The sequence below is a fragment of the Poeciliopsis prolifica genome, unplaced genomic scaffold (assembly GCF_027474105.1).
Source record: "Poeciliopsis prolifica strain line A6 unplaced genomic scaffold, Auburn_PproV2 SCAFFOLD047, whole genome shotgun sequence".
NCBI classification, from domain to species: Eukaryota; Metazoa; Chordata; class Actinopteri; order Cyprinodontiformes; family Poeciliidae; genus Poeciliopsis; species Poeciliopsis prolifica.
In genome coordinates this window covers 2,848,552-2,865,978 of record NW_026562422.1, presented here as the reverse complement: position 1 = coordinate 2,865,978, position 17,427 = coordinate 2,848,552, and the positions used below count along the sequence as shown (strand labels likewise).

Genomic DNA, 17,427 nt, shown 5'->3' with positions numbered 1-17,427 from the left:
ATTGTACCGATCTGTATTTCTGCAGATACCTCGGGGTGCAAAACAGGCTTGTGCATGTCAAGTTACAGGAGATTTATAGCCGCTTTAGAACAACTATCGATGCTGGATACGTTCACGCTCCTTCAAAAGGATGTTTCAGAGAAAGACGTGACATCCTCATAGGAATACAGCACCTTGGAAAAATATTTGTTCTCCACTTTTTTGGGGGGATTTTGTTGCATTACGATCACATCAGCAGAGGCAGGGAAGACAGTCAGACTGGAGAGAAGTATGGGATGGAGGTAAATGCTGGAGAGTCCTAAAAAGAAGATCTGTTGGATGTTGTAAAAGACTTAAAACTGGAGAAGAGATTTAATTTCCAGCAGAACAGGCTTAGACATTAACCAATCATAAAAACATAAAAAGAAAAGATTCACACAAGAACCAAGATTTTCATTTGTGACGATTCAGAATCGATTTAAAAGTGCCCAAAAATTGATTAAAAAAAATGACGTAAAAGCCGTTCTCCGTTTTGTAACTGAAAACTGAACGTCAGCACACATACGGCTCTAGAACGTATGCATGCGCAGAAAGTACCAAAACTAAGGAAACTACAAAAATAAAGATTTGACCGGCCTTTATTTTTTTAAATTGACGGCCAACATTTGGATTCATTTTGTGTCTTTGCCGAACGACCGGGAAGCATCAGCTCAACGCGAGCTTCACTGTGTGCTACTTTAACTGAGTGTACCTCATAAACACTCTAATGTGTTTTTAGTCAAACACATTAGAATTTCAAGTTGTAACATGACAAATTGTGTGAAAGATCCAACACCGTCTCATTTATAGAAACTCCCCTTCAACAGTCAGACACATGTGTCTCAACTATTACAGGTGAAATTTTACCCTTTCAGCCACATTCTGGCCTGAAATCTCCTCTGTAATCAAGCGACTGAAGACGGTCTGCCCGCCAGGCAAAGGAAGTTGGTCCATTGTTACAGTATTTTGCATCATGATGCATTGCTCCCCCTCTCCCATTCGCAAGCCGCTTCTGTTGGATCTCCGCTTTAATTAGGAAGCTTACAGGCCTCCGTAAGCTGTGCCTGAAACCTGTCTGTGTTCTTACCGCTGCTGGCCGGCGATAAGCGAACGTGACATTTCTCATTTTATCACTTAGTTTCTCCTCGTGGCAGACTTGTCGGGGTAAGAGGAAATACAATGTTTAAAAGAAGAGAGGTTAGGAAGGTGAATGTCGCCCATGCTGACCAACAACGCTGCGGCAGGAATGAGAAGCTTCCAGCGCCGAGCGAGCGGCTCAGGCTGTGACGCGGCTCATCTCTGACTGAAGGGTCCGCCGTCTTCGGCGACATTAAACGGCTGCTGCAGCATGGCCGGTCTAATGCCATCTGGCAGCCGCTGTCTCCTTCAAAGGAACTGTCATGTCTCAAAGGGAGGCTTTGATTAGGCCTCAACAGTACAGAGGCACACACACAAACACAGAGAAACAGATGCATGGCAAACATGGTGGAAAAAAAATACCCCGAAGCTAACAGGTGGGCTACGAATTGTTTATTTAGTAAAAAAAAAAAAAAGAAACTCCACTTTTAGAGTTTCCCTTTATTTATACAGAAAATACAGTATGTATTGATGAAATCCTGAACATCTGCACAATGCTGCATTCACACCAAAAGTGTTTAGAGCGTCAGGCGCGTCTGTTTTCATCCAGAGTCTATGTGGAGTCGCGTCGAGGGCCATTGTGGCGCGTTTTGAGTGTCTCGCGCGGCGACATTTGAAACGTTTGGAGAGTTTTAAGCGTTTGACGCGTCAAGAGCGTCCAACATAAAAAACAGCTGGAGATTACACGTCTGACGCATTGTTCATTATTTTACTCCTAATGGCTCTGACTGAACAAAGCAAAGTTGTTTTTACATGCTTGACCAAGCTTTTTAAGTTACTGGTGTAGATGTGCAGAGTTGGCAAATAAATTTGTAAGCAGTACATGTATGTCTGTTTTTAAAAATGTGGACATTTTAAGTCAATTCAGTGCTCTGTTTGTGTATCGGACTGATACGACACCTCACAATGAAATCGGAAGTGATATCACTTCGATATATGATAAGAAAAACATTACAAAATATTTAAATAGCTAAGTGGGTTTGTAAAAATGTATGGCGGTTTGTTGGCATGCAGGTTTTTTTTTTTTTTTTTTTGTATTTTAAATTAAATTTCTATCAGATTGAAAAAGGGACTGAATATGAGCTTTTATAAAAGATAAATATTTGGATTTAAAGTTTTAATCATTCAATTGCCATGCTTTATTATACAGCATTAATGTTTTAGTGGTTTCTAGGCACATCCAGCCTGAAAAGCCCAAAGCAGTTCAGAGTCAGCCGTGGAAAATAGTTTAAATGGAACCAAAATGGTCATAATAAATCCAATATTCAACTTTCTTCTATAAACTTGAATAATTTCACCAATGAAAACAGAATTTTACTTTAAAAGTAGCATCCCTGGGGATAACTTTAACAATGTGTTCAATTCCTAAGCCTCTCTTTAAGAGCTTACTTTTGCTTTTTACAACGGCTGCTCGCAGTTTTTCTAGAAAAAAACAAAAAACTGTCACAGAACAATGAGCTTGGACTCATTTTACAAAAATTAAAAAGCAACTAGTGAGAACAAGTCTTAGGGCTAAAACCCCTAAACTCCGGCGACTCTGCAATAACCGCACAATATGAAATCACCTCGGTTTCCCACGGCACAGGGCCTTAAGAGGGATGAATAAGGGCATAAGTAGATGCAAATGTGTGTCACTGTAAGTCTGACGCAAGTAATGCGCAACTTGGAGGAATCGAGGATGAATGCCAGACCTACGCCAGAAGTAGGAACTGGAGAGATCAGAACGAACTTGGGAGGGAAAAAAAAAGCTTCGACTAAGACACTTGACCTCGAACACGACCGGCTTTCTGTTTGCATCAGTTAAGTGAGGATTTTATACGCTGAATGTGGATTTTTCGTTGTTCGAAAATCGGTTCCCACGCGGTGTCATCAGTAGCAGTTTGGAAAGAAAGGCGCCGACCCAAACCTGCAAATCAAATCAAAGTTGCTCTTCAGGCCAATTCCAGGGCTGCAGCTATGAGAGGATTTTCAAAGCTTAATAAAATAGGCGAAAGTTTACAATTTGCTTAAAAATGTGCTGTGAAAATAGATATAAATTCCACCTTAAAATGTTATTTTTGATCAAAATATCAACGACAAAAGCTGTCAATAAAAAAAGGAGGAATACAGAAAAGCTTGCTGAACGTATCTGAACAAATGTCGACTATTGGTTGTAGTTAGTTCAATTATATAAAAACAAAATTCATGATTACTTTAAAGGGGCAGTATGTGTTTTCCAAGCACAGAGCACAATTTTATAGCACAATCAAGTAACAATGTTAACTTCAATTGTTATAAAAATGCTGTATATGTTAAATATGACTTTACAGAAATTTGACTTCATAATTTAACTCCTTGAAATTGGGCCCCTGTCTCTTTAAAAACTGCTGCTCTTGCTGAAACTCCGCAAGGAGTCAGGAAGTCATCACAACATGGCTCCTCTATTAAGGCTCTAAAAACATTTTTACCAGCATTTTACTGAGAAGTAGCTCAAATAATCAACTCAGTAGATGCTCAGTTCCACCAGGTGTTTGCTAATTGCTGCTGGCTAGTCTGAAGGAGCTGAATGGGGGAGTGACGGGGAAGGAGCTGCGACATGAGGGAGAAGCTTGGAAACAGCATCTTTTAGGCGGAGCTTTGCCCAGCTGCTGCTACAGGAGATTAAAGGATTTCTCAAACATGCACAGAAGAATCAAGACAACACTCCAGGAGGGAATAACATTATAACATGATGTAAAGCTCAAAAAAGTCAATTTTATGTAATACTGCACCTTTAACGGCGAACGCTCCTTTTTTGAATATATTACCTTCCAACTATAAATTATAGACACTGGCTGTAATGAATTGTTACAACAAAAAGGTGGCAGTAACACACCAACTTGTTTTCTAAGAAGAAGAAAAATTCTGTACATTGTGTTTTGAACTCTGACCCCCAATTGTTCATCACAAAGAGAAATTTGCAGGGCCTCTGCGTTGAAATTTTAAGAACTTCAACGCTCCAACCACTTCCTTCATCGACAATACCACCACAGCGACGAATGTGCTGTTTCAGATCTCATGGTTTCCATGATGACAGCAATTTATTTATTTTTTGATAAAAGACCTTCAGAAAGTTTACTTTCTCCACCGAATAACTAAACTGGCGCTAGTACCTTGCAACGATCAATTAATGCCATTCTACCACAAACAACCGATCAAAATGTTGAGAGAGCCTCGTTAAGAACTCCCAGAGTTTAAAGCGGCATGAATAAATCAAGATTAGCCGGTCGGGACGACGATGCATTCAAAAATTTGTTGCTCAAAACGGCATTCATTAATTACGATGGTGCAATTAAGGCATCTGCCGGCATGGACACAGAGATAAATAATCCAATTTGTGCAGCTAAAACCATCGCCACAAAAAGTACCAGTTTAAAGTGATAGAGAAACCTTTGATGGATGAGATATTTCTAACAACACAAAGCCATAGCACATAGCTGGGTCTAATTATGGGAAGGTTTTATAGTTTTATTACTTACAGAACATGCTAAGAAATTACTCTAGCCCCCAGCACAAGTTAAACCCTGCGACTACCTTGTTGTAAAAACACACTAAAAGAGATCTGAGGTGTCACACAAACCAAAGTGAATTTCAGAACACTGTGCATCTCTGGAGTGGTGACTACAATACATCCTTCATGGACCTTAAGGAGAAGAAGAAGTACAGAATTACGTCCTGGTGTGCATCAAGGAACTCATGGTAGACATAAATGTGATTTTGAGTCTGATGGCCAAAAAAAGTTATTCCATGTTTAGTTCTGGCATGAAATTCTACTTTGGTGAGGAGACCAGTAATCGTAGAAACGTTCACTGTGCCTCAGTTGTAGCAGAATTATTAAGGTCAATTCACTGGGATGTTGGAAAAAGGATCAACCCAAGTATCCATCATCAGCTGCATGAAAAATCCGTCAAAGGTGATCATGAAGTAGAGAATATGTCTTTTTAAATCATTCATTTCACAATACTACATGAAACATAAGAGGCAAATATGTGAATAAGAGCAAGGAGCAGAACGGTATCTGCTTCCCTCGTCTGCAGATGTAGGTCAATCACAAAGCTCTGAAAAAAGGCTGTTAAATTTTATGACCAAACATTGTTCTTTTTTATGCCAAGATAAAAACCATATTCTCTCTTCACTGCTGTAAGTGGGTGTAGAGCGAGGCGGACATGGATGCCAAAAAAATAAATAAAAAATACTTCTTTAGGTGTCCAAGTCCCAATTCGACCTGACATCTGTGACAGAGGGTCTTGTTATGTAACTCATGTTTAAAAAAAATTGCAAATGTAACTGTGACACATTTTGTGTCACAGTTACATTTGCAATTCTGATTGGAGGAAGTGACTACATTAATTAGCTGCCTTGTTTTCTGCTCAGGATTCTTCAGATAAAATACCCACTTTCTGGAGGAGACGTAATCCGGGGCACAATCCGAATGTGATGCAAACACCTTTGTGCAGACTTAATGATCTTCATTTGCCCTTGGTGTAATCCTGTCCTGGCTTAGAAATAATAATAATAACGTTGCAGCATCTTACTCCTGGATGCTGTATGTTGGTGAGGAAAAATGCCAGATTTTTTGTCTGTTTTTTTTGCCCTGAATGCTGAAATTGTATCCAGATATTTGACACCGGTCTTTGACTCCATCTTCTCTCAGTCTTGGACATTGAGGATTTTATTTCAAGAAAACAACTGTGCAAATATTACAAAATTGGCAGATTTGTTTCCCAATGTGTCTGTTAACATCCTTGCTTTCACAGGATGCAAAACGTGCCGATTCAAATCCAAGCTTTAACGTGACTCATTGCTAAGTATGTGCTTTTGTCACCCAGACCCGCTCCCTTTACTCGCACTCCAAGCAAGTGAGCAGTGGTTTTCTGGGTACGGGAGAAAAGCTTCAGAAATACAACAGCAGAAATTATAAAGGATATATTTGCTAAACAACATCCAGGAGGAAGCGTACAGGCTTTGAGAGACGCTGGGGACTAAGTCAAACTTTTGTTGTCATTTAGAAATGAAGCACCAAAAAAGACGAGCTATGTTTAAGCAAAGCTAGCTGATGTTAGCAATCAGCCTTTGCTCTTCACAAAAGAGATTTAGTCAATATCATCTATTCATATTAATTTAGATGCCTGTAAACAATATGTTCTGTATGTTGTAGGACATTAGTTTCCATTTCTTGTCAGTCGTTTGCCACCTAGCTTGGTGAACATAATATTAACATGGAGTGCTGGTCTTAGTCTCCACTTGGTGATCTTGACTATAATAATAATTTAATTCAAAAGTTGTTCAAATTAATTGTTTTTTTTAAGTTCAATAATACAGGTCCAAACCCAAAGTAAACCCAAGTTGTTATAAGATTTCCATGCTTTTCGTTTTAGCAGCTCATGCTGCTAAAAATGGCAGTGTAAGTGTAAGCTTGTTGTGTCAGTACAGTCAAGTGCAAATTATCTGTGATGTGTGACTGACAGGAGTGCAACAGGGTGAGGCTCCGTGCACATTTATTGCGCAACGCGCTTCAATTGCCATAGTCTGATGATATTCTGCACCTCACTTTCTTTCTGTTCTCAACGGGTTAAACAATCTACTCCTCCAATGAGACTACAGTAAGTCGATTCACACAACATTATTTTGTGAATTTCTGTTGGGGGTTTTCCCCCTGGCAGGCTTATGAAACGAGCCACACAAGCTTGAGCCCGACGTCAAGCAAAATATTTTGACCCGAATTTTGGGTGAGGTTTGGCTCGGGCTTCAACTAAAATAAACTCTAGGTTACAGCATACAGTAGAAAAGGTTCTCACGTGACATTTTCTTGATAAAACTTTTTACATGAGAGAAACTGAACTTTTTATAGGGTTTTTCAGACTTTTTTAGAAATATATTCTATGTCTTACTTGAGACAGAAACTCCTCTGATCTCATTTTCCCTAATAGAGCTTGATAACTCATTCACCTGATTATTTCAATTTAGCCAAACAAAAGAAGGACCTTTCAATGAGCATCATCTTTCACTGGGGATGGATGAGAAAAATGATCCACGTCCACAGAAAAACAGTCATCAGCTCTTCCCTTAAACTCAGCGTGGAAGTCTCAGAGTAATCATGTTGACAGGCAAACAAATAACACAGTGAAGGACAGTGATTATATCCCACCTGACAATAACAACTTGGCATAAAGTGTACTTGGTAAAAAAGAGAAAACTGGTGACTTCTTTGTTCTTCCATTATGTAGTTGAATACTTCAAAACACACCATTTCAATCAGCAGTACAATAAACGGCAGTGAAACTCAACCAATCTGTTGGGGGAGTGGAGAGTGTTTATTTGGACCTCTCTTGCCTTGAACAACCAATTCCCTTAAAGTTCCAGAGCCAATTTTGAGTAAAGGTTAGGGCAGCAGAGGGCCCGGCTGGACGACAGCAGGTTTGTGATGGAGTGAGTGTGGAGTGGGTACGGGGTGGAGGTTGCGAGACCTTCAGAGGTGAGGGTGATGACAGCACTTTGGGACATGGTGACAGCTGAAGGGCGCTTCAACTGGCATGGCTTGTGTACCTGCACAAACAGCCACACACACACACACACATTCCCCACATCTCTATCGTCCCGACAACTCTCCCCACGCACACACAATCTACCTGCAGGCCAGTTATTCAAAAGGCAGCAATGGCGCTAATGGGAATGTGCTATGACTCTACATGCTGCCATCGTTTAAGGGATTCTTCACCATGCTAATAATCTGACATTTTGGGGTTTTCATGTCACTTTGGATTAGCTTAGCCAGCAAAGTTTGTCAAACTGGCTGACAGGCCAAGAAAAAAACTCATTTGTTAATGCTCAACTATTGAGATTGGAGCTTTTTGAGCATTGCAGTCCAAGCAGCAAGTGTTTAGCAGCTCACTTTGTAAAGTGAGAAACTAAGTGAGAGGTTTGAGGGTTTCCAAGAAACCTGATGTGACCTGGCGGTTGCCTTCCTACACAATTCAGCTTGATTCTCATCTCCTTTCAGTGGTCAGTCTAGAATTTTTATCATTGAGTTTGATTTCAATGAACAGGAAGAGGCGCTGCGAAGGATTATAGTGTGACACACTGAAACCCCCCCCCACAAAATCCTACAAAGTGTTTTTGATTTAGTTTCTGGTGCAAATATCTTAGTGCACTTGAAGACAAAACTAACGTACGAGTAATAATAAATAATAAAAAAAAGTACTAGTTCCGTTGGGAGATTATTTCATTTGTAAAAATATTTTCCTCCATATTGGAAGTGAAATAATTCAATCTTTCATCAATATTAAGGAATTATTGACTTATAACAAGCTCCTATATCTTGCTGAAAAGTCATTTATGAGTTAGTTTTGTCTTATTTTAAGTAGACAAGCAATTCGACCCAAAATACTTTGTACGATGTTGTGTTTTGCGGGGAACAATGTGAATACGTTTCATGAAAAAGTGTGGGAATATTTTAGCAAGTCACTGCAACGGCGAACGGGTAAGCGATCCCTGCACAGTCTCAACAAACTGCAACTGTGAAGCTGCAATATGTTGTGTTGTGAACCAGCAGAGTCGTCATTGTTCCCATCTGTCAAGAGATCACAGATCGGAACAATTGAAAACAACTTTACACAAAGTCACATAAAAGCTTCAAATCTGCAGTGCAGCAAAAAACTTCACAGCCAGCCTTCACTGAGCCAGGTGAATTGGACCGACGTCTAGAAATTCATAATTTCACTTTCGAGTCAGTTGCCTAAATATAACCTTTTCACTGCCAAGTGCAGTTCTTCAAAATGCTTGAAATGCTTAGTGGCCTCATATACCAACACTGTTATTGGACCTTTTAGCCAAGTTTTTAGCCCTCTGGCCAAAAATGTTGTAGTTATTCTGAAAAGACACGATGCGAGTGCTGTACAAATCATTTACAATGACTGCCAAAGCACTTAATGCCATGAGATGGGTACTGAAAACATCCAGACGTCAACTTAACAAGCATTTCATTAACATTTCTAAGCACCGCAAGAATCTTCCGCTCACAAATTCACAAAATCCCCCAAAAGCTCAAGGACAAAGGTGATCGCTTCAAAACTGTGTTTGAAAGATACAATTGTTTGTTTTAGATATGAATCCCAAATAGCAATAAAAAGAGCATTAGACATAAAACAAAACGCCTCATTTAAATGTTTTTCTCTCATTAAAACAAACGACAGAAATGCACTGTCGGCTCATCGTTGCGTCAACCATTGCATGCTAAACAAGTCGCAGCTGGTCTTAATTTGTTAAAGCACAGAAAATGAAGCTGTTGCAATAATGAAGCTTGCTGGAATAATAAAAACATCCATTTTGGCTTTCCTTCACCTGCCTGACAGTGAAATGGCTTCATTTCAATTTCAAAAATAGAGACATTTCTGCTGCAGGAATTAAACATCTCATCTTAGACCGTAAGTGATGTTCATTCAATCTCTTGATGCTTAAGAAGAAGATGGAAAGACTGTCATCAGATCAAATGCCACATTTTCATTCTGGGGAACTTAGTTAAGAAGAATTAAATGTTCTTGTCCTAACCTACCCTAGTTCCCATGCAGCTGACGTGACTCACTGAGATGTGATTCTTGGGATTGATATAAGGTACCATTGTGTCAAGAGTTTGTTGAGATCTTATTTTGTTTCTGTGAAAAATGTGTCAACTGACTGTAAAAGAAAATGGTGTGAATGACTTGATGTGAGATTGAACAACAAAGAAAGTTGAGACTCGAGTTTCATGTATCAAAGCTCTAATCTTAATTTTTGTCGTGCAAGTTTTTCTGTAATTTTTCAGCATGATAAAAAGCTTACATTTTTTTTCAATTGTTTTTAAATGTGACGTCAAAGAGTTTCCCCCATCTCCAGACAATAGGCGCTAAGAGTTTTGGAATGTGGAGGCAAGAAAGAAATTCAAATTACAATGCAAAAGCAGCTTTTTGGTCACAACTAAATGTTTTCAACGAAGCAAATTAAAAATTAAAAATAAAGATAGCCTATCCAACCATTTATGAAGTTAGTTCTTCACCAAGTCATTTGATAAATGACCACAGACTAACCACTTGTATTTGTTTCAATGTTACACACAGGCTTCTTTACTGACAGATCTGTCGAGGGAAAAAAAACAAATAAAACCATTCTGTCTGAACTTAAAGTAGGCTGAAAAACTAATACATTATTGGATTACCTAGAAACAGATTCTGCAAATGGAGAATTTGGCTCATGTTAACTGGGAAAGAAGTGGTTAAAGCCCATGGAAAAGGAGTTAAAGTGATTCACATCTATTAGTCTGAAAAACATCACAAACCCCAATGAGAGCCAATTTCCACAAAAGCGAAAAACCGTGAAACATTGGTGAACTTTCCCAGAAGTTGCCAGCCTTCCAAAATTGCTTACTGGCAACTTATCCAGGAGATCAAAAAACAACACAGAATAACATTTTTGAAGCACTGCAGAGTCTGAGCAAAGATGGCCTCCAGAAGAGGTGCAGGTTAAAATGTGAAAACCGTTCCTGACCAAAAAAAAATAACAAGGTATGTCGAAAATGAGGATCCCTAAAACAAACACTATCACCTCTATGTTTAGACTGTCAGTATGATGCTGTCTGTACTGCTGCGCAACTATGTGGGTGTCGTGAAAATAAAAAAAATAAAATTCCAAGCACTGTTCAGGTGAAATCACTCAATCAGGTTTGTTCATGAATTGTGCACAAGTCAGAGAACTCGTAAGACAATCAATAATGAAGCAAGTCTGGATGTAAAGCTCTACCAAGCAGAGACTAGACGCAAGTTTTATACAAACATAAAGGATCCAAAGCATGGGAAACGGTCTGGTTAACATGCAGCTGTGGGAAACAAACTTCCAACCTTGTACATGTAACCCAGGTAGCAGTTATCTTGGTGGAACCATACAAGAACTAACAAGGTATTGTGAATAAACATATCACAATACTACTAGCAGATGTGACCTTATTGTAATTTTTCCACCACAGTACATATGGTGGAAAAATGCACCACATGCATTTTGTTGTAGTGAGCAACAACGTTCTTGTTTCTAGTAGAAAACGTTCTTTGAGAACATCTAGTCCTCATTTTGTGATCACAAGCTAAAGTACAGTGTTCCTTTTATCCTTTATATTACCACCTCTAACATTTATACTTGGGTCTATGTGCTGCTATCTTGTGAAATTAAAGTACAACTACTTGTTTGTGAACACAAGCCTTTCCTATAAAGCTGAACCTGGTGCAAGAATCTAAACTGTCTTAGTTAAATCCTAATAAAGAAGCTATGGTGTGACTTTACGCAGTCCATTCAGGGTTGAAATAAAACAGTTCTGAAAGAAGAGCGGGTCACAGATGGCACCTACTCAGCACCATAGGTTGCGTTAATGGAATATTTTCCATATTTGACCGGTTATTTTTTTTAAACGAACGGAAAATTTAAAGCCCGACTGTCATCTGACAGGTTATAATAAACATGCGCAGACATGATAGATTTTACGCAAAGAGTTTATTGTAGAGGCAACTAAAATCAATTAATAAATAAAATCCTTTCTGAATATCATCTCGTGGATTCTGAACTAAATGCGTCTTTCTGACTGGGAGCTGCCAGCGTGTTGAAGCGTTATGGACCGGACGCTTTGGAGCGTCTGGTTCAGAAGCGCCTTGCAAACCTCTGGTTGAAATGGCGCCTTTAATTCCAGCCTTCATTACATACAGCACAGAGAAAACTAAAGAGAATGCAACGTTGGGCAGCAATCCACTGTAGTGATTACAATGTATGACAGAGCTAATATGTAATTATCCATGGTAACAGAGACTTGTTCAAAAGTTGCTCTGATATCAGAACCAGAGTTTAATCTTCTTACACTGATCACACAAATCCAGCTTAAACCGAAATTTCACAGCATCAAACAAACATATAAACACAAACGTGGTTATACTGCGAACCAATTGCGATGGTTGTTTTTTCCCCAAACAAAGGGAAGGGGGAAATCTATATTTCCTTAAGAAAAATAAATAAATAAAAAGATTCGGACTTACTTCTCGTCGTCGTGACGCCCAGCAGCTCTGTTTGATTTTCCACACCACGGCGGCCACCAGCAGCAGCGACAGGAAGCAGCTGCGGAAAAGCGGGGAGATGGACAGATGAGCATAAAATTCAGAGACAAATTGAGGACGGGACAAAAACTGGGAGGCTGAGGAGTTATGTTGTGTCGTCTATACATTTATGGAGCAGCATGTGAATCGTGTTCTTTAAAAAACAATCGGCTGAAGTTAGGACTGCAGCTAACCACTTCATCCAACTCCAATGAAGAAAATCATAACCAGAAAAATTCTTTTACAATACTTTAAATCAGCGTAATCATACCCCTATTAAATTAGGAGAAGTTTCTCTAAGAGGCTCTTTTTATGACAATCCCAGCACTCAACCAAATGTAACATTCAAAGATTCCACCTGCTCTGTGCAGACAAAAGGAGAACTCCTGTGGGTCACGACGAGAAGCGCTTTCACAGTGTATAAAGCAACTGTGGATGATGTCACTGCTCCACAACATGTGGTGAAAGTGTTTAATGTCAAACAGAGGCAGCATCTGTTCAGCCCGGTAAAAAAAAAGGCAGAGGAGGTAGACAAGGCACAGCAGGGCTTTCAGTTTAAACAACTCCAGGTAAAACAGCTTTAATTGGAATGGAAATTGTTCTGTGTGCTGCATTCGTTTCTGGGTGGTTTTGAGTTGGCATCGTCCTTTACCCGGATGTAAAGTTGCAGGGCAAAAGAGCAACTATAGCTTTAGCGTTCACATGGCAGCACAAACCGAAGAGTGGACGCTGCGTATTCAAACGTACACAGGCTAAAGTCTGTCAAAATCCTTTTCAGAACATCTGAAGTTTTTCTGTTACTCTCGACATATTGTCGGTGTACAGAAGTGTCAACAAAATACACACGGTACAACAAAAAACGTTTTAGAGAATTTATGCTAAACTTCCTAGCATAACTTCCATTTTATCATAAACTCCACTGAGCCTTTTGACATTTCACTGTACTTGCGGGAAGAAATCACACATTTGCAAAGCGGAGTAACACCATGAATCGATGTTCGCTATTCTAACTCCGACTCACCACTAGGTGAGGCCGTGTGTCTGAATAAAACCGTTTCATAAGCAGGCTGAGTCAAGTGATTGGATGAAGCTGTACCGCTACAACCAATCGGAAAAATTAACTACTGAGGCACCGCTTCCCCTGAGGAGGCCAGCGCTATGAAGGCAAAATATTTCAGAACCAAACAAATTCACATAACGTCAAAATCCACACAGTAACGTAAAGATAGAACCGTAAATGATCTATTCAGACAGTTTATCGAAAAAAATAAATAAAAAATGTTGATTTGGGGTTTAGTTGCACCGTAAACATTTCTGCCTTATAGAATCTAAAAAAAATGTAGGTCTGCCTTCAAACATCTGAGCACAATGTTTGTCTTTAAGTTGCTGCAGGCTTATATTCTCTGATGGTTTATTATTCAGCAATATGTCAAAAAGTCCTAATGAGCCACTCGTAACTAATTTGACAGCTCAATGTTTCCAGAAGGAGATTTTAATCAACAAAGGAAAACTGCAGGTACACTGATGACATTTGTCACTGTAATGAAAACGTACAGCACATTGTCATTCGAAATGGCTAATATGCATTTGTCACACACACCTCAACATGCCGTTGAGTGGAATATGACATTTCTGCAGAAATTTAATGGTCCTTTTTAAGTAATGATGGGAAGAATACATTTTATCTCAGCGCCTTTCAAGACTCAAGTTTGCTTTAAGAACATCTTAAGAATCACAGATCATGAACAAAGTTTAAAAAGTGCGGCAAGGGGAGGAGATTGTGAAAGTAATAGGAGCCGTGAAGAGGTTGGTGTCGAAACTAATGGGAACAACAGAGTTGTCAACATACAACAAGAATTTGACCGATTTGGAGACTGTGGACTTTGTGCCCATAAGAAGTATTTCAGTTTTATTTACATTACATATGAGAAGGTTATGAATCAAGAAGTCAAGGAGGGAGGAGTGGGGCGGTGATGTGGCAGGTTAGAAACAAAGAGTTGAGCGTCATCTGTGTAGGAGTGGAAATGTGTCCTGTAATCTCTGGAAATATTTTGGAGAGGAAGAAGGATACAAAGATACAGCCCTGTGGAACACCACTGTTAACTGGGGAGAGTTGAGATTGGAAAGAATGAGCTTCAATAAATACATTGATATGGTTTCAGTTCCCTCCCCAACATCTGGAGCCCAGATAACTGGTAAAGATCAGGGTTTTACTGTGAAGCAGACATTTGGTCCCCCCACCCCACCCACTAAGTCTGCTGATTCTGATTTTCTAAGTCTTATTATTTATGCAATTAAATCTAATAATTGACCATCAAATAAAAAAATAAATAAATAAATCTCTGTCATTGGGTCATTGATGCAGGTAATTCAGGGTCAGTCAAAGAATGCGGTGGCGTTCTGATGCAATTGCTATTGCTTAGTCGATCTTTCATCAACGGTTCAAAAATTCAACTATTTCAGGAACTGGCTGATTAACTGGGAGTAAAACACTGAGATACAGAAATAAAGTTTCAAGCAAATGCACAAGAAACTCAATCCACTGGATGACTTTACGGTAGCCACTTGACCACTACAAAGATGCTTTCTATCAACCGGTCGAAAAAAAAAAGACAAAAAAAAACCCCACTCTGCTTGTTACTGGCATGTAGTAAAAACAGGCTAATGGGCTGTGATTTTCTTCTTTTCCCTTTAGTGTTTACAAGGCTTTTCTTCTCCGCTCAAATACATACGGTGTAAAATACAATACATGAACAAACTTTCCAGGCTTTCTGAGATGTATTTAATTAGGAAATCCCACGCTAAAGCATAACATCTATTTACTTCATAGTGAAGTAGACTTTTCTCCAAAGATTAACAACCCCAATATAAATGCCTCTCCTGTTTCTGATATTGAAGGTAATGCTTTAAGATCCTCGTTCATCCTCACCCTCACACACACACCCAATCAGAGTGACTCTTTAAGGAGCCATCCTTCGAAAATAAAAAAATAACTCCCTTCTTCTCCCTCGCCTGAAGAGAACTCAAAAGATCCATCCGTTCAGCCGTCTTATTGATCTGGTTCTCTGCTCACTGCTTCAAGAGCGACATTGTGCTGATGAATGATCAACGCAAATGGAAATGAACCTCACATCAAAGACGTGCTTCTCCTCTTAGCAGTTTGAGGGAGGGGGGCGCGAGAGAAGATGGCAATCGAGAAAAAGAGGGTAAAAATTAGGAATAATGATTGTAAAAATAACCGATTCGCAGAAGATGAGGGATGAAAACAGAAAATTGACGATGTAAAAATTCAAAGAAACAAAAAACAGATCAAACCACAGAAACATATAGAGGCGCACACCATAAAGATGACACAAACAGAGACAGACCAGGTCGCGCACCTCATTAAATCTCAAGCTCCACAAAGAAAACAAGCCTAGTTTGCGGCGCCTCAGATCTCACCATCCCATTACGCCGACATCTCACGCTTTCACACGGAGCAGAGACGAGCAGCTACAGGCCTACGCCGTCTCTGCACAACCACCGGTGACAATCACACCTGGCTTCTTTGATTCAAATGCATCAACATAAATCAGCCACGGAGAGGTTCACGGAAAAATCCCAGGTTTAAATATAATCTTTGTCTCTGTTAAGTACCACAATAAACACGCTGCTGATATTCACCCACATTCTCATTTCGAAAACCCCGCTTTATAAGTCGGAAAACATCTTTTGACTTTAAGGATTTCGGTGCCAAAACATCAGATTATAGTGTTCAGACTTCTGTCGGTTCTGCAGAGGGTTGATCTTGCTCGCTTGTAGCCTAAAGGGCAGCAACGCCCACCACTCACTGCAGAGATCTGCCTCAAATGGTGTGTTTTCATGCTTTTTCTATAGCAGCATGGAGGTAGCCTACAAGTAGATTGAAAGCACTCCAAGGTGGAGTTTGAAGAAAAATACCCACAGTGCCTAAAATAAATCCACTTCCACAAGCAAACTTCCTTAACTGGAGTGCTAACGACTGGTGATGAATAGCCTCGGACCCTTGACAGTGACAGGTGAATGGAAAGCAGGTTCCTGCTTTTTAATGCGGCAACTACTACAAAAGCAATGTTGACAGTACATGAAGGTAATACAGTGTTTGTTTCATCAGTCTTGTTGTAAAGCACTTCTATGTTAAGGTAGATTTGATTTGCTGTTATGGTTGTAGTGACCAAGCAAAATAATACCAAAATGGAAGCAAAATAAAACTTCGGCAACGACGAGCGAGTGTCTTTAGGTTGACGTCATGTTGTGTCTTTGTTTTAGAATCTTATTTTGAAGCAAGAAAGGACAAAGTTCTTTCTTGATGCCCTTTTGCCTCGAGTTAGGACGCAAGAGCGGCATCCTAACTTGACAGAGTCAGCAAAACAAAGAGTGGGTTACAAAAGCATACCAGATATTTCTTTTATAATGTTTGTGAGGCAGCATTCTGAGTGAAAAGTAAAGTAACACAACTGAAGTACCTTCAGTTGTTATAAACATGCTCTATATGTCAAATATGACTTGAAAGAAATTTCACTTTGTAAGTTAAAGCCTTGAAAGTGGGTCTCCATCGGTTTATGAAGCTTTTTGAACTTATGAAACTCCACCTTCAAGAACTCAAGACAACGTCACTCCTCCAGTAACCTTTTAGTAACTCAGGAGCTAGTAACTCAGCTCCTTCAGACTAGCCAGTAACAACTAGCAAACACCTACCAATGTTAGTGAACTAGGTGCTTGCTAACACTGTCTAATTTAGCTAACCCAGTGTTAGCAAACACCTAGTTTGCTAACATTCTGGTAGGTGTTTGCTAGTGAGGAGCTGAGTGGGAGAGTCATGGGAAAGGGCTGCTGTGCAATGCTTAAGTTTGGAAATTGCAGCTCCGAGGAGGAGTTTTATCTTTTGCATTGTTATATGGTTGCTATGGGAGATTAAAGGCTTTCTCAAATATGCATGACAGACACAAAGAAACACTCCAGGTATGTTTTAGATGAGGAAATAACATTATAATGTAATGTAAGCTCAAAAAAAGTCAATTTTCCATAAACCTGCATATTTAAATATGCAGCAGTTTTGGTAATGATGTCATTCAAAACTCTGTTACGGAGAATTTAATACACCAGAGTCTTGCTACAGCAGTGTTTTCATGAA

General features: G+C 39.5%; 1 protein-coding gene across 3 annotated transcripts in view; it reads right to left on the bottom strand.

The window, feature by feature from the left end:
• atrn (attractin) overlaps positions 1-17,427 on the bottom strand; it is a 121,707-nt gene that overhangs the window by 36,445 nt on the left and 67,835 nt on the right. For all 3 annotated transcript variants that reach the window (XM_055057047.1, XM_055057048.1, XM_055057049.1), the window contains exon 26: positions 12,219-12,297. In XM_055057047.1, coding sequence (XP_054913022.1) covers positions 12,219-12,297 — 79 coding nt within the window. The remainder of the gene's footprint in view (positions 1-12,218; positions 12,298-17,427) is intronic.